A 23,419-nucleotide genomic window follows, 5' to 3' on the forward strand; every position below is an offset into this window, starting at 1 on the left:
GTGTCGAGAGCCAGGTCATGGGGTCATACTATGGCACTCAAACTCTTATTTAGGGTAACATAAAAACCTTTCGCCACTCTGTCGTGTTGTTGAGGGTATTTAGTTCGTATTAGGTTCGATTCCTAATGGCGCTGGTACAATGGTGTTGCGGTGCTTCTTATTTTCTCTCTGAGGCAATTACTCAGACTACAGGGTCCGTACCACATCCGGTTAATCTCCTTTCGAGCTCACAGAATAATTTCTTGCCCGAATCAAGAGCCTAGAAAGATACGGTAAAACCTTCTTATTCTAGGAAGCACCAGAAAAGAAGCTAAAAGTCTTGCTTGAAGGTTCTTTTGTATGCAGCCTTAACGAACTAGACAGGAAGCTATTTATCAACAAACTTCCATCGATGTCCACGAAGCCTGTTGCCAAGAAAATGTCAACTTAGTTGTCTCATGTGTGAAAAACGTATATCCCATCCACTCACACATATACTTCCCACATAGGATGTAAACAAGTGGTTGCGCCGTCTTACGCCGGGGATGGCAAGTCTAAGAGAGTCCGAATAGAGGTCTGAACAGGCATATTCTCCTACTTTAGCGTAAGGAAATTGTTATGTCTGTGCGACGTAGATCTGGAGTGAAAGTCTAGTCATGTACAAGCACGGATGGGTGGGTCAAAGTATACTATGGTTCAGAAAGAGATGAATATGAATAAAGAGCCACTTGCTGGTGCAGAAGAGGTGTCTATATAGGGTTTGATGAACGGATGTCTATATAGGTCCTGATGAATAGCTGTCTACTGCTATAGACACATGCGTGAAAAAAGCGGTTATATCATGAGACCCACCAACCCCCAGTCCCACTGTGGATGAATAATGACCACACCGGCTGCCCAGCGTGCCAGGGTCGCAGGGGGTATCGTGCTGTGAACACTAAGCAGGTTGTGGGTACGTAAACCTCCGACTTTGGACTCGGATCTTTCTCAATCTTATAGTTGCTGGCGGTGTTAGGGAAGTAATGGGGAGGACTGAATAATATAGGGGTTCACGACAGTCTCCGTCGTCTCCAAGTTGATCCACTGTTGGAAAAGACAGGATGTAGATTGAGGGTCCACTACTTGCGATCCCCTTTCTTCGCTTCCACCCACCCGGGCACACATTTGGAACCCAATTTTTTGCCATCTTTCCCCGTCTTTTTAGTCTTCTTACTTATCTTCGTAGCCTGCGCCTCCTCCTGTTCCTTGTCGGCTTTCAGAGCGGCTTCTGCTTCCTTTATTTCCTTTTCCTGTGCCTTCCACTCTCGCTCGCATGGTGGACATTGGCCCTCCCATTTCGAATACGTCTTGTGTTTGAGGCAAAGAACCATGTGTTTGGCGTCGATGCATGTTTGTTTGAACACTCCGTGACATTTTCCACTAAACAATTGATCAGATATTGTCAATGAAAGTCTGTGAGTCTCTCATGTAGGCAGTACCAGTGGTGGCTCTTCATTGATACATGTCCGCTTGGGCGTCTACCGGATAATTGTCAGCAGAGTGTCTGTAGATGTCAACAAGATCCAACAAACCTTGGTACTTTCAATTCTGCCGCGAGCTTCAAGTTGTCCTCGAGGTAGGGTGGAGGTAGAGGAGGGTTTTGACCCATGGCTTGGGCGTAGTCACAGATCTTTGTTGAAATTTTTGAGGGGTGAGAAATCTAGGAGTGATGGGCTTGACAGAAGACAGGGAGCGAGGGACTGTGTTCGGAATCGGTATATATGTATTAAGTCCTATCAACGTCAGTCAACACACTTTCAAAACCATAACAACTTGCATCTAGCGCGTCTCCATTAGCAACTTTCTCCACGCTAAACTCAATGTCTGACCTTTGCCACTGCACTTCAAGAACACGCTCCGCGCTTCAACAACACCCGCCGTAGGTATTTATACCACAAACTCGACATCACTGTGGCCGTGAAGGACATCGATAGCGAAACATATCTCCAACTGCGGCATCTGCTCACTGAACAGGAGGACAGTACTGGGAAGGTTTTTGTATGAGACGTACACAAAAAGACGGCCAACTGCGTCAGATTCTTTCACCACTCTCCAGCTCAAAGCATCACAAACAAGCGTCAGTGCACCCATCTAGCATCTTCCCGCAATCCTCAGCAACTTCGAACCAGTCCTCACCCGCCATCGTCGGCTCCCAAAGAAGTGGCAGTGTCATGGCTAGTACTAAGACACAGAAGTCGATGAATTCCAACGAGCAGGATCGGCATGCAGATGGCATCAGAATTAGCGGACAGGAACGCGCGACATTCGCATCCATCCTTGCAATCGTTGATTTGGACGCAATATCCAAGTTTGCTTCTACGGTGCGCCAGTCAGGCCACCTTTCCACAGCAACCAACCTCACGAGGATAGTGGCCTCACTCGGCTTCACACCCTGCAAAGTAAACTCAGCACCATTCTCGGGATCTTACAACATTGTCTTTGTTATCGAGTTTACTGATGGCGTTTGCTGGATGCTAAAAATCCCCGCCAACGGCCATAATCAGCAGTTCGGTGAGCTTGCAAGCAAGGCTCTTATATCTGAAGCGCGCACTATGCAAATGATCAAGAAAGCAACAACGATTCCTATTCCTGCTGTGTATGCATTTGACGGTTCTTTGGATAACGAGTTGCATGTGCCTTTCATCTTAATGGAGCGAATCGATGGGACACCTCTGTACAAAGGATGGTTCAACGAAGACGAAAAACCAAAGGCTCAGCTCGAGAAATTTCGGGCTAGAGCTTTACAGAGCCTTGCAGCGGCTATGGCACAGCTGAATCTGTTCATGCTGGATCATGGAGGCTCGGTTGTATTCGATTCTGATGGCAAAGCGGTCGGTGTTGGAGGAGCGAAGATCGTTGATGCGAATGCCATGTGGTATTCAGAAGACGAAAACCCAAACAACATCGACATCTTCTGCGAGAAAGGACCATTTGCTGATCCAAAACCCGCTCTTCGTTTCATGCTGGACCGTCGTCCATCTAGACCTGAAGATGACGCATACCTCAAGGGTGTTGATGCTTTACTGCGCATGTTCGTCGAGTGGGCGTGCGAAAAGAAACCACACGGGCCCCGTTTTGTCTTGGCACACCCCGATTTCGATATTCAGAATATCCTGGTTGCTGAAGATGGAACGCTACGCGGTTTGATTGACTGGGATGGTGTTGCTGCAGTGCCGCGAGAGGTCGGCTGCGCCCAGTTTCCCATTTGGCTGATGCATGACTGGATAGAGACTCAATATGACTACGACGTTAGTGCGGGAAAGCCACGGGAAGAAGCTGGATATAATGAGAGCTCACCTAACGAGCTTTCGTGCTACCGAGCGATGTACGCGCAGTTTATGGAACAGGAAATTGCGCTCAACACTAAAGGGTCGGCACATCTCACAGTCCACGGTACCACGCCCAAGGAAGAAGCTGATGTGACTCGGCGGTCTCTGGTGATGAAAAATTTGGAAATTGCTACGAACACTCCTATGGTTACCTCCGATATTGTTGACCATATGCTGGCCTTGATTGTAGACCTCACAAAACTGGACTGGGAGGATGTACAGCCCGACTGTGACTCATCCTTCTCAACCCAGAATGAAATAGAGACCGAGATGATAGAGCGCAAGCTGGGTAGTGCCACAGTGGAGTACGTTTCAGGCAGCAGCGGCAGCGGCAGCGAGAGCAACATCTGCAGCAATAGTGATAAAGACAGCACCGACACCAAAGCGACAGAGATAGATGATGAGGATCAAGCCATGGTAGCTAACGATTCTACCAATCAGTTCGATGATAAAGCCGTCAACATGGACGCTTTTGTAACCGAGCCCCCACTCCTGAGCAAAGTCGAAGCCCGAGAGCAGGGAACGGAACCCTCTGCTGATACTTGTGGCGACAAACCAAGCTCAACTTCTCTGGGTTGGACGTGGAGACTGCTTCGACTCGGTTGCGATAAGGCTGAAATTTGCCTGAGAAGTATTGCCAAGATCGGCCATGTTCAGAATGATGCCGTCGGTAGAGTGGCGGAAGTACCGGCCAAAGTCGAAACACAACATGGTAAAGTCGCCATGCAGGGAGAGTTTGAACAGATCAAAGATATCTCTTCCACTCAAGGTATGGAGGCTTCGCGGCAGCCCACTAACATAGCATCAATAATACCTACGGCAAAGGTCGACGAGATCTCTGCGAGGAAGGCTGATCTCCTCAAACCGGCTAAGGCGGAGAAGAAGCTTACTGAGTATACTGAAGAGAAGGCTGAAACCGAGGAGCAAGAGATATGGGAGCGAATTGCTATCGATGTCCGCAACTGTGGTGTACCCGTCGAAATCCTTCGAAAGCATGAATTCCAGATTACATCATGCGTCATTTGTACAATCATTAACGAGCTCAAGGCAGAGCAGAAGCAAGACCAGGATCTGACGGCATACATAACACTCGCGGAAGAAGCAATATCCGTTGCCACTGAGACGGCGAGTAGCAGTACAGCTGATGCTGAGCCTGACAGCTCAGCTGGAATGTCAGCGCTGGGACGGCACGCTACGCTAATCAATAAGGAAGTGGCTATACCTACTACTCAAGTGACACGAGTACCGCCATCTTCTAGCTTTCCATCCACATCCGGGTACAAGGTACTTATGAAAAAAATTGCAAGCCGTCTTCGAGCTTGGGGTCGATGTGGCACTTCGTACCTGAAGTGCATGTTCGCTAGTCCCATCGCATCGGGATGCATGCGGCATCTCACATCAGACAGTACCGTCCACAGTGAAGAAGATGAAGAAGACGATGTCCGGAGTGACGACCGCGGAACTCCTAGCTTCAGTGTGATGTTCCTAAGTGACGATGAGGTCGAAGTTGGAGAGAAAGAGGATGATGGAGAAGTCGTGGAAGAGACGTCGGCACTGAGCGTCAATACTGTCGCTGAAGATGGTAAGGGGGAAGGAGAAAGACACGAAGGTGAACCTGACGTAGGTGAAGATGACGAAGGTGAAGGCAACAAGAATGAAGTCAAAGAAGATAGAATGAGTGAAGCCACCGGAAAGACCAAAGACCGCCATGATTCCGTTCACACCGAAGGCTCGGACCAAGAACACGGTCTTCTTGAGTCTTTCGCGCACCGTAAAGTGTACGACCTGTGCAGTGTAGAATGGGTGGAGGGTTTCCAAGTGGACAAAGGGATCAAATCCCGTACGACACCAGCGATACGTGAAGAAGTCGAAGACTTGGAACCTGCCGAGGCACATGTAGCCGGAGGCGACAATAAGAGTGAAGCTGGCGACGAGGGTGGTGCGGAGGACGATAAGGATGGAGATCAAAACGATGAATCTTCCAGTGATGAAGACGAAGATGTCTCGCGTCAGCAGGTTGCATTCGTCGATCGCGGTCGCTTCGATACTTGGACAATCCTCAACGTTCTCGGGTTAGGTGATCTCGATGAACTGCGTACGCTACGTCTAAGGGAAGGTTTCTTCACGTTGCTTGAGCAATGTTGAAGGCTGATGGATGATCGACGTGAGAAGAGTGACTTTGCTCCCAGAAAAAATTCCGCAGCTCGGAGGACGATAGCTATAATTCTGAGGGAAGGAAACAGCACTTTGAGGGATGTTCGTAGGGTGATACAGGGATAAGCAGCTGACCTAGGTGCAGCCAAGTTGCTGGCGAAGATGGTGACTGGGTACAGAGGGCGCTTGTGACTGAGTGCATTCGTAAGGACTCATTGTTGCTAGGTGGAGGACGAGGCGTTGGCATGTTAATTTGGGCTTAATTCTTTCATTTCATAGAGTACCTGATCGATCACAAGGATCCGCAAGACGGAATTGCTCATACTTTATGGAGAAGTCGATGGCTATCTCGTTCGAAAGCCTACATTTATATGTTGATTGAAACGCGTGGATGAGTTAAATGACTCCGCTGGATGATGGCGGAGATTTAGATCACGTGACACAAGCCAAGAATTTAATTACGGGACGACATCAAAGCTCGTTGAGCCAAATTGAACCTCACCCCACTCGCTCTACTTTCCAAAGAGGCGTTCCACTACGAGCTCGAGCTGATTCAGTAGGCAGTACTCATCTATTCTTCATAATACCATGGACAGCGTTCTCGCAAGGTCACTGCTTATTCTTGTGCCAGCCGTGTGGCCGTCTGCTTTGAAGCGGGCTTTGTAGGTGAGCATTGTACATCTGCAATCTTGTCTTATACATGACCGATGCTTGATTTGGTGTCTCTACTACCGATGAACAACATCGATTTCTAGGTAGTGACTGCAGTCCACATTGCACGTCCAGTCCCGAATCACACCTGCCTGAAGTTATGCTGCGTTAACAACGTCCAATACTGTCCGATACTGGAGATCGAGCACAGATTCGTGTGGTACGGGGATCAAGCCCATTTTCATCGACTTACCACTCAGGACGAGCGGAATTCGAGAGATGCGTGGGGTTTCACGCTCATCTTTGGAGACATCACGCTTCAGCCATCTACAAGAAGCTAGGTTTGCAATTTATATACTCGATTTAGTGATACTCTAATCCTCGACTCATTGATCACGCAGCTCTTTTAGGCAAGCACTCAGCAGGCTGACGCTCTTCGATTACAAAAATTTCCGGGCCCAGACAGCCTCCTGAGCCTTTTCCTGCTGCTGCTCGATCTTCTTTTTCTCTTGCTCTTGACGTCTCAAATCTGCACGACCTATTCCTTCGTAGGTCTCCCAGGGATCCCCATACTTTCTCCATATATTATGCTCTGGGCAATGCTCCATGTGCTTCTTGATGATGCAACGTGGGCCGAACACGTGATGGCCATCGAGCTTGCTCTCACGACCCTGTAGTCGGTAACGCTCTGTCTCTACGACAGATTCTACCAGCCGTGTATAGGGTACACCATTGATGAAGTCCTGTAATACGGTCAGTGATGTTACGCCGAACCAGTCAGACTGGAACAGAACTATATTGTACTCCGCTTGCTCTGTGAGAAAAGGGATTTTGGCTTTGGGACAGACCTGTTCTGCTCAAGTTGTCAGTGGTGTTAATCCCAGAGGAGGCGGTAGAAACCACCTGCTATTGAAAGACCTGACTTACTTGTTATCTGAGAGCACTTTTTTGCATTCCGTAAAGGTTTGGATCCAAAAGCTTGAGGTACGGCTGGTGATGTGGTAGAGGATACTTGCTTGGGGATTCGTAGAAGAGGAAAGATAAAAGTCGGTTATCACTTCCTAAGCACTTATAATCAAGCATGACTAGATGTTGACCTTAGCGCATCCTTCTATTTGCCACTATACAGCCTATGACACAGCATCTGACATGGCTTCTGACACGGCCTCTGATGCACTGGAGGTTGGTGTTGTGCATCGACTTCACCCGCATTACGGGGCAATCTTTCCGCTTTGTGCCTTGCTGACACGCGCTTCGGGCGCGTCGTCCTGTCGGATTACCTAATGTCGATGTGATGAGGAGAAGACGTGTTGAGGTGTCAATAGTCCCGTCGATCGGGCATGCTTACCGCACATATATTTTTACCGTCCACATCGGCCGTCCTCCTTTCCACATCTCTTGCAACACTGTCGATTTTCACAGCTATCCAAGCGGTCAGCTGCTGCGGTAGTACTTGTATCTATCTCGCGGAATGGCACCAGCAAACTCTCGGTACATGGCTGATGCTTCCGCCAACACCAATGCAAAGATGGCACGAACGTCTCTTCACCCCTCGGCCGGCAGCAAAGCATATCAAGATGATGACTTCATGAGACAATTTGGGGCAGTGCTCGCCCAGCTCAAGGTTGGCAATATCGGCCCTCTCGCTGTGTCCGTCCGACAAAACATGCAAGCTCGAGACAGCACAGAGCAAACAGATCCATCCCAATCTACAGACAACACCGTGATAGGCTGCAAAGTCTCTCCCGAACCTCTTCGGGGCTCTTACAATATTGCATACCGCGTGCTGTTCGATGACGGAGTTGAATGGATCCTGAAAGTGCCTGCGAATGGCTCCCATGCCCGCTTTGACCGCCTAGCAGCAGACGCCATGACCTCGGAGGCTCTCACCATGAAGATGATCAAGCAATCGACCACCATTCCAGTCCCCGCTGTCCATAGTTTCGATGTCTCCTCAAACAATGAAGTCGGTTGTCCCTACATATTGATGGATTTCCTCAAAGGCAGACCACTATATGAGGGTTGGTTCGACCCGAATGCTTCCAGCGCAAAACGTGAGCAATTTCGAGCCCGAGCTTTGCAGACTACAGCAGCAGCTATGGTACAGCTCAGTACATTTACTCTCCACCGCGGTGGGGCCCTACGATTCGATTCAGCTGGCCAACCCGTGGATGTTGCTGGTGCTAAGGTGCCGGATGCCAAAGCCTTTTATGATACCATCGACGGAGAACCTTACCCCGAACACGATGTTTGGTGCGAAAATGGTCCTACTACCGACCCTTCCTCCTATCTCTTATTCATGTTGAACCGTCGAGGCTACAAGAAGGGAGATAGTGCCTATAGCCGAGGTGTCCGTGAGTCTGCCGGCCTCTTCACAAAGTGGGCGCTTGAGCTGTCTGACAACATGGACCACAAGGAGCAGCAGTTTGTACTTGCACATCCAGATTTCGATATCCAAAACATTTTGGTGCACGATGACGGGACCCTCTCTGGGATTCTTGACTGGGACGGTGTAGCTGCAGTACCGCTATCGGTGGGATGCCTGAGGTACCCAAACTGGCTTATACGGGACTGGGACCCTGTCAACTACAACTGGGACATCGAAGCCCATGAGCCAAAATCGTACTCTGGGCGCCCAGAGAACACTCCTGATGAGCTTGTCTGTTACCGAGCGATGTACGCCCAGTTCATCGAGATGCTGCTACCAACCGATTCTGCAGGTATCAAGACAGGCAAGATGGAGGCTGATATTATAACGCGTATGTCTTTGATCACTGAGAGTCTCGAGGTCGCTGTCAACAGACCAATGGCCACTGGTCAGATTATCGGACATCTATATCGAGAAATCAAGCGAATAACTGGAGAAGAGGATGATAACGACTCGTCGGTCACTGTTTCTTTGGAATCAGGCGCAAGATCCAACATCAGTGATGGTGATGACTCGGAGACAGACTCTTTGGCGTCTGGGGATGGGGTAGAAGACGGGAGTAGCGACGAAGACACTGCACCAACTGAGATAGAACAGTCCATTTCAGGGCTCTCAGATGATGGAAAGGGTAAATTCCCTGAGTGTCTCTGCCAGAAATGCATTACAATCTTGCACCATTCTTCGCCAGAGGTCATCGACGAAGAGAAAGACGAGAACGATTTCTTGGCGCTGGATGCAACTCGCGAGGGCCCAGAATTCGAACAAGATGGTCCTGAGATGGCTTTGTCTGACCAGGTCCCGGCGAAAGCGGCTGCTCATAAGCAAAAAGCTGCTTCTTTCGAAAAGGCTGGAGTTGCCGGATGGGCCAGCGGCTTGAGTGATTATGGGCCTACAGGTATAGCCAAAACACTCAACAATAAAGCAGCAACTGGATCGAAGCCTTCTGGAAAAGTAAGAGTGGTAAAATGGGCTCTCAAATTGGGTGAGAAAGGCTGCAAAGAAGCTTCTAAAGTCTTGCACAAAAAAGAAGCATACGGTTCGCAGCCGAAGGATCGGGTCGAAGCAACGCCTGCGCAGTTTGACGCTCAACCTGATTCAAAAACCGCAACGGCGGCCATACGTCTGTGCAACCGGACCGAGACCTTGCTGAGACAGATCAGTGCTCGGATGCATCAAGACCGCGCACCTGGAGCTGAGGGGTCAAACCCCAAAGAGACCAAGACTAAGCGCGTTCAAACTTTTCTCAACTGGCTGATCACCGTGGTCAAAAAAATGATCCGGAAGCCAGTAAAGGACGGTGTTGAAGTTGCAGAGATGCCTACAATCACCGGAGGACGATTACCGCACAACATCGTCCTGGTTGACATAGAGCATTGCCAGAGATGCAATCCTGTCGAGGAGAGTCCCGACCGAGAACAAGCAAATGATCAAGATTACTCCGTCGAGACGAATTCGGATGATGTCTGGGCTCACATTGCTGCAGAGATAGACAAGAGCGGCATTCCCGCCGATCTGATCAAGAAGCGCCAGGATGTGGTTGCGCAATGCGTCATTGAAAACTTGGGGCAGGAAATTGAACGAGAGAAGGAGACGGAGCTTTATCTGAATGATAAGAAAGCCACTAGAACAGCAAAGAAAGCAAAGAAGCGAACAGAAATACCAAACACAAAACACGAGAGCCATTCGGGTCCCATCCAGCCACCAGCTTCTGTCAAGTCAGAGCTTGCCAAGCCAAGCTCAGTGAATATGCGCGTGGCCAAGACGGAAGCTGCACAGACTGGGATGCCAGAGGAATTGGAAGCTGACGTGGAGGATGGAAAATTGGACGAAACACACCGATTTACCTCAGCTTCGCTTGATGGAGTGGAAGGCTTTAACAGCGAAGAGATCGAGAAGCCAGAGCCCGAGAACGCGGAATGCCCAAAGTCCAGCATCCTAACCCCCGGAGACCCGGATCCGGATGCCGTTGATATGGACCATATTCGACCATACAACTATGAATGTGGATCTTCAGAACCTGAGTCACTGATATCCAAGCTCGAAGCTGCCAAGCAGCGTTTTGATATGGAGATGGCACTGAAAGGGCAGAACTCTGGATCTATGCGTCTAGTACCTGGAAATACTGGCGTAGGAACCCCGCAACTTGGAGATTCCAAGCAGCAAACATCAACACATGACGCTGCAGCACCAGAAGCTATCGAGGAGGCCAACCGAAAGCTGCGCATGATCTTGTCAAGCTTTGCGAAACCCCGAGCCGCTAGTAGCAGATCGGAATCGAATGTATTCCAGATCGCAGAAGATGATGGTGCCGCAACGGCGCGACTCGGAAGTGTGCAGTCTTCTGGAGCTATCGATATAGCTAATCAAAAGCTGAAGGCGATGCTGTCGAGCCTTCAAGAGCCCGTAGCCGCCGATGCTGGCTTGCAGTCGAACATGTTCCAGATTATAGCCGATGACGACGAAGAACCTGAGAGCAGGAAAGGTTTCCAAACAGCATCATTCACATCTATCTCCCTTGCTAGTCCGAAGAATGTGCCAGCACAGTTCCAAAAAGCCGTCAAAGGTGGTCGATGGTTTGAGACCCCTAAGGGCAGCTTGAAACGCATTGAAGATGAGGAGCGGGTGAATGATAGCTCGAACGTTCATGAGATGACCTCACGACCCAGCAGCTACTCTTTAGAGGATAACGGAGGGTCGTCAGAGACTTCAGTAGCCAACCGCGATGATGAAAATGTGGCTAAAGTCTGTGATTTCCAGCTTCTATTTCCGAACCACAACCAATCTGAAGCATTCAACGTTCTCCAAACACCAGGCGTTGACGAAAATGTCAAAGACTATGAGGAAGAATACGGTGTGGAAGGATTCACCCGAAGTAGCAACGGTGGGGAATTCGCCGAGTCAGAAGAAGGTGAAGTGCAAGATGAAGAAATTGGCCTGCTCAGAGCGGCGCAGGGAAGTCTTGGGGAAAAGATCGTGGATAGGGTATCAGCCGGTGGTGAAGAGTTAGGACATCCTGGTCCAAAGAAGACCGTCGACCGGGGCAACTTCACAATGAGCGAAGTTTGCGTAGCCCTCGGAAACGGCAATCTCGATGAACAGCGTATGAGGAAGTTGAAGGTGGGGTTTATGATGGTGCTTGCTGAAGCTTTGGGGAAAATATAGGTGGACATGGGAGGGTGGTATATGTCATAGACGGCACCCTCTTAGGGAAATGGGTGAGGCTGATGGAGTGAGACCGTGGAAGAAGTCGAGTAGTGAGGAAGGCTCGGGACTTTGAGGGCGATGAAGGCTTCCCAAGGTCCCAGACACTACGGGTTTCCTTGGTCAGGAGTACAGTTCGTTGCAGCTTTCAGAGTCAAATACAGAGGTCTTGTACATGGTCATTCCAGTAGAGGTCAGATTGAGCAGAAATGTAAGCGCTTATACATTCAGTTTCAGTCTCATTCTCGCTAGCTGCACCCCTAGACTGTGACCTGTGGCGGTACTAATGCAAACTATTTCATACGGCGTTCTGAACAACAGTTTCTTCGTTGTACCTTGTGTGAGCCCTTTTGGAAAATTGTTTACCTGGGAAACTTGGACAAGTAAGCCTAACCCCTTCGCTTCTCACCTGACGCGCACTTGGGTAATCCCTGGCATCTCACTGCTAACAACCCAGGCAGCCAGATATACTTGCCCGTTTCTAGGGCCTTTTCAAGTGGCTCAACACCATAACGCCAAGACAATCGTCTACGCCCCCCTCGACTTCACTGCACCATATCACCCAACGCTCTCAACATTCCGCCAACATCACACTACCAACCTGACATGAAGATCCCTCTACTCGACGCCTTCTGTTCTTCTTTCTTATCCATCACCAACTCCCTCCTCCCAAACCCACCGTTCAGCAATTTTCAGTTTACACAAAAGCCAGAACACAACATGGCGCCGGGACAACTACCTCGCCCAACACGGCAACCGAACCATCCACCTTTTCCTGACCCGACTCAACACAAGGGGCAGGAACGGGTGCATCGCCCGTCTTCGGAAGCATATCAAGCATTCCGCCTTCGCATGGATATGCAACATCATTCCTGGCTCCAGCGTACCAAGGACCACTTCCATCAACTTATCATGTGGGCGGAGCGTCAACCGTCGAACGGGACCGTGCGCAAGGTCGAACGCCCCAATGACGAGGATCGTTTTGCCGTGGCCTATGGCACCGGCCCTGATCCTGATTTACGAGATCTACTGGTGTGTTTGCAACATATTTCGGTAATATTGGAACTCTGAAATTGACACTGACTGCAGGAGAAAATCTTCGCTAAGCACGGCGAGGTGAGCTTGCAACATGATGGTCGCGATTCAACTGGCAAGCACTGGATCAAATGCTTCGGTGTAAGCCGCCATAGTTCCTATAAACCGTGCTTTGATACTGACACCGTCACAGAAAATGCAACCAGGTTCTCTCGAGCGACCCACTGAAAAAGCCATCGTCTGCGTTTCTTCAAAGCTGGAAATGGCCACCATTCCGCGACCTCGGACACGGGTGGTGCCCGGAAAAGGGAAGGAAAAAGCGACACGTGGTGGCAATGAGTGGCCTCCTCAAGTCCCAGGCGTGGTGAAGGGAGCTCCTGAAAATTTGTTTTCGCTACCGTGGTTCAAGCAGTTACCCTGGTTGGAGCCCGGTGTGGCGGAAGTGCTTCGAGAGAAGATGGAGGCCGAAGAGTTTGAGTTTGAGGCTGAGCGCTGGGAACAGTTAGCGAGGAGACGTCGAAGGGGTTGAAAATGCTTGGGAAGCTAGCTGGGAGAAGGCGGCTTTGTTCATAGATATGAAAAAGTAGTTCGAAAGCAATTTATGGGCGAACGGCGTCCAGCTCAAGACTTTTGTCTCGGGCTGCACAAGAGGATTCGCGCATGTCATATCTTGTTTCCTCCTGGTCTCGTCAAGGTTCAAATAGCCTACAATTTTCGTTTCCGGTCATCATTGATCGCAGTTCCAAGACTTAGTACACGCATGCGTCGATTGTTCGTTGGACCGTTGAAGTCTCCATAATAGCAGGAAAACTTCTTTGAGCACGGAGATCCGCAGCATGCGTTGTCTGAGTCCGACGATACTGATTGTCTTCATATGATATGTCTCAAGCTCTGACCCCCACGGTGAGGGGCATTCTGAGACATGGTTTCGCTCTTCAGAGACCAAGCCTTCTGATACACGATATCATCGAAGAACGGGCAGATGACTTCAAAAAAATGTGTATCGCTCTCTGACGATTCTTTTGCTAGTCTAACTCACTGGGCCAAGTCCGAGCTTACATTCTAACTCCTATGCTCCTTGCAATGTTTTTTTTTCGTTTTCTCTACAATGCATTCATTCGACAAAGAATCGAACATGAAGACAATAGAAATCGCGGCTGCGATTATCATGTCTCTTATGACAAAGGAACACGCACAAAGCGTTTGTCGTCGCCTTAGCTGTACAGCACGAAGAGAAGTTTTCAGTGGCTTTGTGTTTGCGGCTTTAGATACGCAGCTGTCCTCCCCATCCGATCTTTTTCGGCATCAACTGTTCACCCTACTGTCAGAATTCACCCAAGTTTCGGTTCTACAGTGCTTTGCGACCGCTCCGTAGCCTTCAAACTCAGAGCCAGGCCTCGCCCAAGCCCAGGCCTATATATATATCAAAATACAACCTCTCTGTGACCCTGCTGCACCAGCTAGCGGTCAACGAAGTACAGCGCCTTAAGCGCAGACTAGGGATCCGAAATGTCTCGCGAGACTGGCCACCGCTACAGTCACGCTGGACGTCGAGTCACACGCAAAATGCTTGTTCTTTCCCGTAAAGTAGCGAACCTCCTACACCCGTCGGGTTCCATGGCCGTTGTCACCAAACGGACCGGCCAACGTTTCTCGCTCATCTCTCGCGCGGATTACCAAGCGACCCTCGCTCCGCAAGGCGTCCCAGCTTCGCAGCGCGAGTCGGAAGTCTCCGTGCAGCTTGTTGGTTTTCACGTCGTTTGTGGATTTTGTGATGGGTTTGTGGTGAGGAATGGGGTCATACGGAATTGCGCTCATCAGAGAGATTCTTCGTCTAGCATGTCGGACGAATGTAGAGAAAGGGGTCAGGGAGCCGTGAGATCACGCACGTCTGTTTCTTTCAGATCCCCACGCCGAACCACTACCGCTGCTGATAACGTCTCGAACCTTGTCTTCCGCACAGGCGATGCGGCTAGAAAAACTCATTTTCGCCGTACGGACGAGACTCGAGTGAGCCATTGCTTGGATGAAGACACGGTCACTGAGACTGACAATACAGTTGGCAGTGACGGAAATGACCAGTCTCGTTGCAATCCAGAAACCCTCATGCAGGATTGGAGGGAGTGGTCCGAAAGGTGGGAACGACGCGTGAAGAGCAGGTGAGGATTCGAGTATGGGTTGCCTGGAGCAAGCTCAAAAAAACGAAAGTGAAGATGCCACGGTTATGAGGAGGAATTGAAGTTGGGTTTCAATTTACTTCAGGAAGGTACTGTGAGAACATTCGTCAGCTGCGTTGCTTTGATTTGGTATACTTGTCTTCTTGATACTCCGGCGGTCTTTTGGGTAATCGGAGCAAACATAGAAGACAACACAAGCGATTACAGGTCTTTGAGCATTTCATCAAAGTTGTGAGTCAAAGTTATACTTGGCCCCAATTTAAAGATCAGGGTTTGGTTGGTTTAGATGTGTTGAACAAGCAATCCTTGATCAAATTACATACATAGCTAGCTCATGATAGTGTAGTTGAGTAACTATAGCATACCCGATGATGCGCGGGCCTAGAGATGAGCCCCCGTGACAATGAGAAAAGTGCGGATTCCCGCTTCCATCAGTAGATGACCCAGTAGCCATTCTTGGGTCCTCGACTTGCGCCGTGGTATAAAACTCTGCCAACCGGGCTGCAAGGATTCATTGTTCCGATATGCAGGTAGTCTGTTGCTGCAGTGGCTCTCCACATTACCATCAACTGCAAGCCCTTTTGGGTCTGGTCCACGGTGCACGCCTGGGATATCTTTGCGCCTTATCTCCTCACGGGTACGTTGCTCTGAAGCCATGCTGGCTGGCCATAGAATCCATGACAGCCGCTAGATGTTGCTCCCGATAAAGCTGCCCGATGGGTACTTGATGTCTCATCCAGTCCTCTTTGGTAGCCCAGCCAGCCTGGCTGAAATTAGATGTGGCCGTTCGAAAACGGACTGCATTGGGTGGTCCTAAGGGAGCTTCCATTATATCAGTCTGAAGAAATGCAGAGGCCAAGAGGGGAACCAGGAATCCCAGTGAGACAAAGCTGGATGGTGGAGTTTTTAAGAGCTTCGAGAGCCTCAATAGTGACGCCTGATGATTTCTGTCAAGTGCTGCGAACAGATCCTAACTGAGAGTGAGTAGTTGGGCTTATCTAAGACGAATGAAGATGAGGCTGCGCGCTTACTGATTTTGCTGCACTGTCAGACAAGGCTCATTGGAAGAATGGAAGTCATATGCATATGCGTAGCTATGTCGAGCGGAGATGCAATGTTCGGGATCCTTATCGGTCCAGCTTACTCTTGGCATGAAAAACGCAGGTTGATCCCTTTTCACACTGCGACTTCTGCGCCTGAAACAGAAGCGCTTGGTTCATCTTTAATTACACCTATTTGCCTCAAGGTCCAATATCATCCTCCACTCAGCTCCTCGGCCCTCGTTACCGTATGCTATCTACATCCCAAAAACCCAGTCCTGCTCTCATCATCATCACAGGGACTCGCGCGTAGAGAGCAGAAGCAGAGTGTGGATTGAAGAGAATTTTGCGTATTGCATCACGCTATCAGCATTCTCGAGGCTCTGAGAAGCTGCTTTCTCTTGTTGGTTTTTTTGCGGACAAAAGCCTGATGTCAATTTCATAATATTTCTTCAATAACCTCCTCCATCATCTCACCTCTCAACATACCCCCCCCCCCCCCACCTCCCCAACCAACCTCACCCCCCCCCCCAACCCCCCACCGCCCCCATCAAACCTCAACAACCTCCCCCCCCCGATCCCCACCCCCTCATACACCACCCCGAACGCCAACCCCTCAAACCGCGCCCTCCGCCCCGTCACCAGCGCCGTCCAGACCAGACTCAACGCCCGCTTCAACCGCTGCCACGTCATCGCCGCCCCCGCCCCGACCGTCCAGGTGCTCAGCACCGTGTCCCCGCCCGCGCTGCGGGCGGCCGGGATGCGGGCGTCCGGGTCGCCGTTGCCGTGCTCGGCCGCGGTCGCGAGGGCGTCGAGGAAGGCGGTGAAGATGTCTTGCGCTTTGATGCGTATGCCGTCGTAGTGGTAGGTGAGGGTGAAGTTGGGGTCTGTGGGGTCGGTTATCGTGCCTGAGTCGGTTGTTAGGGTGGCTGGGTCGTTTGATGATGGGGGTGTTGGGTTCGTCGGTGGTTGTGGTTGGTTATTGTTGGTGGTGTTGTTGGTCGAAGATAGCGTGCTCCGCGGCTGGACTTGCAACGAGCCGACTTGCAGATCCCGGACGTAGAGCGGGGCGTCGAGTTTGGTGAATCGGTTCCCTTGCGCTATCGCCACGCCGGCTTTGTACAGGCCGAGGACCCCGTGGCGTACCTCCAGCGTGCTGTCGTCGAAGGGGTGGAGCGGGTTGAGGACGACTTCGGTGGATGCGTCCGATCCGGACATCACGAGTGAGTGGGTTATGGTGGAGGTCCAGGGGGAGAAGCAGAGGGTGGTCAGCAGTCCCATGGTGTAGATGTAGACTTCGAGTGGTCTGAGCTGCACGCTCGAGTTGAAGTTGAGGCGGACGGAGAAGCCGGGTGGGGGTGTCGGGGCGGTGGGGCTGCCGGGGGGGGATGGTGTCAATTGTGGAGCGCTTTGGGGTTTCGGGGTGCTTGGCTTACTTGGTGGGGATGAGGATGGTGGGCAGACTGTTGTTTGTGGATAATGCTTGGGAGAGGACTGGGACGGATGTTGCAGGGGATAGGGTGAGGTGGTACAGAAGAAGCGCTATGGAGGTTTGGAAGGTCGTCATTCTGGAAACAGCAATTGATGCAATGCCAACGCCGGTTTCAATAACTTAGCACTGGAGAAGAAAGATAATTGTATGATAAGATAGGGTTGTTGCTCGCAGCATCATCGCGTTGCGGATAATCGCCTAGATGTCAAGGCTTCTGGCGACAAGCTGTGGAGCGTTCGGTACTTTGCACGCAATCCGAGTGGGTACCGAGAGACAATTTTTGCAGAGAAAGGGGTTTAGTGTAAGGAAAGGAGGACAGAGAGTTCGGGAGATTGTCTGAGAGGGCCTTGATGCGACCTTAGGTACCTCAATTCCCTAGGCATCCGTGAAAAGGAAAGTCGCGTGGGGAAGAGAAGTTTGATGGTGGATAACATGTTTCCTCTAATAATGTGGGAGAAAAAAAGTCTGCAAGAAAGATAGCAGGAAGGTGTAAAGGTTGGTTTTCGACAACGAAGGTGGAGGCAGAGTGGGCACCACCATTCCTAGTATATGCGGAAGATGCGAGAGCAAGCAGCAGCCTGAAGACGACAGCTCAGAGTGGGCAACGGAGACGTTACACGTAGCCCTTCAGCCGGAGATCGCGTGATGTTTTGTGCACGTGCATGTTCCTTCGGCAAGGCCGACCCCATCAAGATGTGAAAGGCAGAGTTCCGCCGGGTTTCATGACCCACCTAATATTTTCGACTCCTTGGGTGGACTCCGTCTACTCCCCAAAATTGATAGAGTCACCGTAGGGGGTAGAGGTGGAAGCCGCATGAGCTAGGGATAGGAACAACGCGGAACGACTCGTGCTTCTCGCCCCAACACCCAAAGTGAAGTCTAGGCTTGGCGCATCTGCGAGTAGTGAATGTTCGGTGAAATGTAATCGTGAGAAATGTCCTAGCGTGTTTGCGGCTTAATATGTACCTGCTTGCCCACCCATCTACCATCTTCTAAAAGTCTTCCACTCCGCCATTCCCTCTCGTGTCCGCCCAACTCTGCGTCTCCATCACCCTACTCGCTCAACCCCAACGGGTTCTGAGCATCCTGCTTCGCCCCGGTAGCAGAGCGTGCAGTATCTCCGACGCCACCAGTGGTATCTTTGGCCACGTTGCCGACGCCCTTTGTCGCGTCACCCAGAGTCCCAGTTGTGCCCTTGAGGGTGTCACCGAGGACGTTGCCGAGGCCACCGACTGTGGTTGGGTGCGTTGTCAGAATTTTCAACAGCGTACGGGTACATCATAGTCATGCATAGAGAGAGAGAGATCAAGCGAAATTTTGAAGGATCAGACGTGGAAAGAATGGGGTGGGTAGGAAATGTTGATTGAAGAATTCGACTTATAGTGTCGCGATAGTGAAACATGTCTGTAGAGGTGTAAGGAAGAAAAGGGCGAAACAGGATGTACACAACGATCACGCGTCAAGCCGAGAAAGAAACCCAGAAGTCCGATGCGGAGTCCCTTACCAGCGTTACCAGCCGTGTTGGTTACACCTCCTACGCCTTTTCCCACTGTGTCCGCCGTACCGCCGAGGACACCTTACAAGGAAGTGTCAGCACGGTTCTCGCTGAAGGAAATGCGGAAAGGAAGCCTGCCTTACTTCCTACTTTGTCCATTTTGATCGAGTAGGGGTTTGGATGATTGCTGATGTGCGAGTCAGTAGGGTGATGTTGTTGAAAGAAATGAAACGGTGGACATTAGGACTGACTTGGTAAAAAGATGTTTTTCTGGAGATGTATTGATGATGAGGTTTGGATATGATTATCTATACGATTGGTCGTTTGTGTTTGTGTGTTGTATTTGAGGACAAGTAAATACATATGACGTGGCCAAAGAGGGGTCGGGAGGGGTCTTTCTTGCTCCTCACATGATCGCATCGTTTCGCTAAAGTATGCACGATGACCTTAATCGTATGGGAACACATTATACTTAGTATGGGCCACCCCAACGCTAAGGCCGCCTCAATACGGATTTTTTTAATTATTTTACTTACCCACCTATATATATATATATTATAAACTATTATTATCTATTTTAATCTCTCTAGTCTTTTTAATCTTAATTAATTATTTAATTCTTATTATAATAATCTTAAATTACTTAATCTTCTTATTTCTAAATATATTATATATCTAAAACTCTTAGATATTTATTTACTTTAAAGCCTTTAAAGTCTTTATAATCTTTATTTTCTTATATATAATAATTTTATTTCAGATTTAATAAGAGTAGATAATATCTTTCTTTTAAATTATTATATTAAACTTTACTTTATAAGCTACTCAAGTTATTATAATCTATTAAATAATATCTAATTCTCGCTTAGCGAGAAAATCTAAAAGTATCTTCGCTTCTATTTTATAAATATATTTATTAAATAATTAATCGATTAAATATATATTTTATAATTTCTTTTTATATTATATAATTTAATAATAAATATATAATATTAATTAATCTTTAAGATTAGATATTTTTTACTCTAAAGTCTTATTTCTTAGTAAAGAGTTTTTTTATTAAAATTTAATTAAATAATTTAAAATAATAGTAGAATTATAAAGAAAAAGATTTATTTCTCGCTATTTAAATATAATAATTAATCTAATAAAGATTTAATTATAAATTACTTAAAAATTAATTAAAAAATCGAGTTTTAAATAATTATTACTAACTTAATATATTATAATATTAATTCTTTCGATATACTAGTATTTAAATAATTAAAAGATATTTATATTTAATAATTAATATAGATATAAAGAGTGTGAGAGTAAATAGAATAGAATAATATTATTATTCTTTATATATTTAAATATTTCTCTAGTAAAATAATTATTATAATTATTAAATAGTAATAATCTATATATCTTTATATATCTTCTCTTTATAAAATAATTAAAATACTTAATCTAGACTTTATATAGATTATTATTTATATATTTAATATTATTAATATTTTATAAAGTATCGAGATTAAGACTCTCTTAAAATTAATTATTAAGATATTATTTTTTAGTTAAAATTAATATCGAGGAAAGCGTATAATCTAAGCTATTAATATACTCGATTAATATAATATACTCTTTATTATCTATATTTATTTAATAAAATAAAAATTCTCTTTCTTCTATAATAATCTATTAACTCTTACTTATTTTAATTTGAAATTTAATCTTATTAAAGTTATAGATATTCTCTATTTATACTTTAAACTCTTAATAAATATTTTAAAAATATTAAAACTAGTTCTAAATAGCTTCTAATTTATATATATTCTTTTATTAAGCTATAAAAGACTTTTATTTATATATTTTATATTAAGAATTATATCTTAAAAATCGCGTAGATTAATAATTATTTATATATTTAATAAAGCTAAAGCGCTCGCGGAGTATAGAATTTATAGCTCTTTTAAATATCGAATGATGATAAGATATTCTTAATTCATCGAGCTATTATATATATTAATAAAGAGTCTATTCTTTATAATCTATAAGTGCGTAAGAGTAACTATCTTTAAAGAAGATTTTATTATAGCGATTTAGAAGCTAATCGTAAAGTATATTAAATTTAATAATTAATCGAGTAATTTTAGACTTTATTTCGAGAGTAATAGTAATTAAAGCCTTCTAGATATATTTCTAAATAACGATATATAAGTTAGATATAGTTGTAATTATAATAGATAGATAGGGGATGGATGGTTTAAATTATTAAAAAAATTGGTATTAGGGTAACCTTAGCGTTGGGGTGGCCCATACTAAGTATAACGTGTTCCCATACGATTACCATTTTCTTGGCATTGGCAGTCTTTTAAGCAATGCTGGCCTTGGACCACGGGAGCTACCGACAAAAAGTCATCCCTAACTGAAACTATGTCCAGTGCCCACAGCAAGCACCTGTTAGACAAATTCAACACGAAGTCTGATTTATCTATACTTTTGCGTCGTTACTGGCTGCGTAGAGTACACTAGTTATAGAAGTACAGAAATAGGAACGCGCGACTGCGAGGGGTCAAAAGAGTGGGCAACGACGGCCAAGATAGTGGCAACGAGTGTCAAGAACCGGCACAGGTGTGAAGAAAATTGGCCAGAGTCGGCATTTAGACTCCCCCACCAATGATCGCCCAGCATCCTCAATTCGTGACCAAGGAGCGTGTCGAAATGTGGAGTTCCCAGCCATATTTAGAGTTCCCAGCCATATTCCCAGCCACTCTCCGCTATAACCTATGCGTATATCGGCTATATCACTCTATTTCTATAGGATCAAAGATATCCCCTAGAAGATTTTAGAGATAGAATAAATCATCCTTTTATATCACCGTTATTTATATTTTATCCTTTTTAATAGATTATGAGCTCGGAAGCGGGTAGAATAATATTAAATATCTATTCTTTATACTTTCTAATAGAATATTAATTAATACTAATATATAGTAATCTTATATCTATAGACATCTTTATTAATATTACGATAATTCATTTTTTTAACTTATAATTATCGATAAGAGAGCTATCGTAATTTAATTTTATAATAAAAAATCGAGTATTCTATTATTTATAAAGTTTTAAATTTAATCTTATAATAATAGCTACTAAGATAAGCGTTTTAATTTTAAATCTCTAAATAAGTAATATAAGAAGGGTGCTAATTCCTCTTTAAGAAGGAGATTCGTATATTTATAATAACTATACTTCGTATAATTCTATTAGAAATTAGCCTTCGTTATTAAATCGTTTTTATTATTTAATATCTTTTATTAAAATACTCTTATTAATATTATTTAAAGATTTTTATATAAGTATTTTCTATTTTTAATATAAGAATTTAAATCTTAAAGATAATATTTAATCGATATTAATAAGACTTTTAAGAATTCTAACGAAGAGTAGTAAAGCCTTTATTCTATTTTAATTATTTTATTATTACACAATAGCGATTTTAAAATTAACGAGAATATACTTAATTCTTTAAATAATATTAAGTTATTTAATTTCTATACGAAGTTACTACTCTCGCCTTTATTTATTTCTTTTAAAATATCTTTAAACTTATTATTATTATCTCTTTTATCTTCGTTTTTTTCTAAAATAAAAAATAATTATTAATTACGATTAGAAAGATTTATTAAAAATTTACTTATTAATAATTAGAGAGCTAATACTCTTTCTCTTTTTTCTATAAAATTTTTTAAAGTTTAATAAGATTAGCGAGGAGTTAGAGAAGTTTTATTAAACTATTTATAAACTATTTAGAGAGGAGTTTTATACTATTTTAGATTATTATAAGCTACTTATAGAGAAATATCGAAATATAAAGTTTCTAATTATATTTAGAGTTTTTAGTTATATTTCTAATTACTCTTCGCTATAATCTATATATATATTAACTATGTTACTTTATTTCTATAGAATTAAAGATATTCTCTAGAAGATTTTAGAGATAGAATTAATTATCCTTTTATATTATCGTTATTTATATTTTATTCTTTTTAATAGATTATAAACTCGAAAGCGGGTAGAATAGTATTAAATATCTATCCTTTATACTTTCTAATAGAATATTAATTAATACTAATATACGATAATCTTATATCTATAGACATCTTTATTAATATTACGATAGCCTATTTTTTTAACTCGTAATTATTAACGAGAGAGCTATCGTAATTTAATTCTATTATAAAAAATCGAGTATTCTTATTATTTATAAAGTTTTAAATTTAATCTTATAATAATAGCTATTAAGATAAGCGTTTTAGTTTTAAATCTCTAAATAAGTAATATAAGAAGGGTGCTAATTCCCCTTTAAGGAGGAGATTTATATATTTATAATAATTATATTTTATATAGTTTT

The 23,419-nt window shown here is 45.6% G+C and overlaps 7 protein-coding genes across 7 annotated transcripts; 3 read left to right on the forward strand and 4 right to left on the reverse strand.

The window, feature by feature from the left end:
* Positions 1-1,097: 1,097 nt before the first annotated feature.
* On the reverse strand, positions 1,098-1,627 carry HO133_005581 (uncharacterized protein; the record flags this gene model as incomplete). Its single annotated transcript, XM_037296490.1, has 3 exons — positions 1,098-1,398; positions 1,458-1,496; positions 1,551-1,627. 3 exons carry the CDS (start codon positions 1,625-1,627, stop codon positions 1,098-1,100), a joined length of 417 nt encoding a protein of 138 aa, XP_037148472.1.
* Positions 1,628-2,189: 562 nt separating this feature from the next.
* HO133_005582 (uncharacterized protein) lies at positions 2,190-5,492 on the forward strand (the record flags this gene model as incomplete). The annotated part of the gene is made up of 1 exon (XM_037296491.1): positions 2,190-5,492. One exon carries the CDS (start codon positions 2,190-2,192, stop codon positions 5,490-5,492), a length of 3,303 nt encoding a protein of 1,100 aa, XP_037148473.1.
* Positions 5,493-6,592: 1,100 nt separating this feature from the next.
* HO133_005583 (uncharacterized protein) lies at positions 6,593-7,235 on the reverse strand (the record flags this gene model as incomplete). The annotated part of the gene is made up of 2 exons (XM_037296492.1): positions 6,593-7,005; positions 7,097-7,235. The coding sequence occupies 2 exons, from the start codon at positions 7,233-7,235 to the stop codon at positions 6,593-6,595; spliced, it is 552 nt and encodes a 183-aa protein (XP_037148474.1).
* Positions 7,236-7,623: 388 nt separating this feature from the next.
* Positions 7,624-11,742, forward strand: HO133_005584 (uncharacterized protein; the record flags this gene model as incomplete). Its single annotated transcript, XM_037296493.1, has 1 exon — positions 7,624-11,742. The coding sequence occupies one exon, from the start codon at positions 7,624-7,626 to the stop codon at positions 11,740-11,742; it is 4,119 nt and encodes a 1,372-aa protein (XP_037148475.1).
* A 645-nt stretch (positions 11,743-12,387) lies between these two features.
* HO133_005585 (uncharacterized protein) lies at positions 12,388-13,345 on the forward strand (the record flags this gene model as incomplete). Its single annotated transcript, XM_037296494.1, has 3 exons — positions 12,388-12,813; positions 12,871-12,957; positions 13,010-13,345. 3 exons carry the CDS (start codon positions 12,388-12,390, stop codon positions 13,343-13,345), a joined length of 849 nt encoding a protein of 282 aa, XP_037148476.1.
* A 3,168-nt stretch (positions 13,346-16,513) lies between these two features.
* On the reverse strand, positions 16,514-17,251 carry HO133_005586 (uncharacterized protein; the record flags this gene model as incomplete). The annotated part of the gene is made up of 1 exon (XM_037296495.1): positions 16,514-17,251. The coding sequence occupies one exon, from the start codon at positions 17,249-17,251 to the stop codon at positions 16,514-16,516; it is 738 nt and encodes a 245-aa protein (XP_037148477.1).
* A 1,327-nt stretch (positions 17,252-18,578) lies between these two features.
* Positions 18,579-19,179, reverse strand: HO133_005587 (uncharacterized protein; the record flags this gene model as incomplete). The annotated part of the gene is made up of 2 exons (XM_037296496.1): positions 18,579-18,757; positions 19,164-19,179. 2 exons carry the CDS (start codon positions 19,177-19,179, stop codon positions 18,579-18,581), a joined length of 195 nt encoding a protein of 64 aa, XP_037148478.1.
* Positions 19,180-23,419: the final 4,240 nt, after the last annotated feature.

Source organism: Letharia lupina (genome assembly GCF_014066315.1).
Source record: "Letharia lupina isolate WasteWater1 chromosome Unknown contig_21, whole genome shotgun sequence".
NCBI classification, from domain to species: domain Eukaryota; kingdom Fungi; phylum Ascomycota; class Lecanoromycetes; order Lecanorales; family Parmeliaceae; genus Letharia; species Letharia lupina.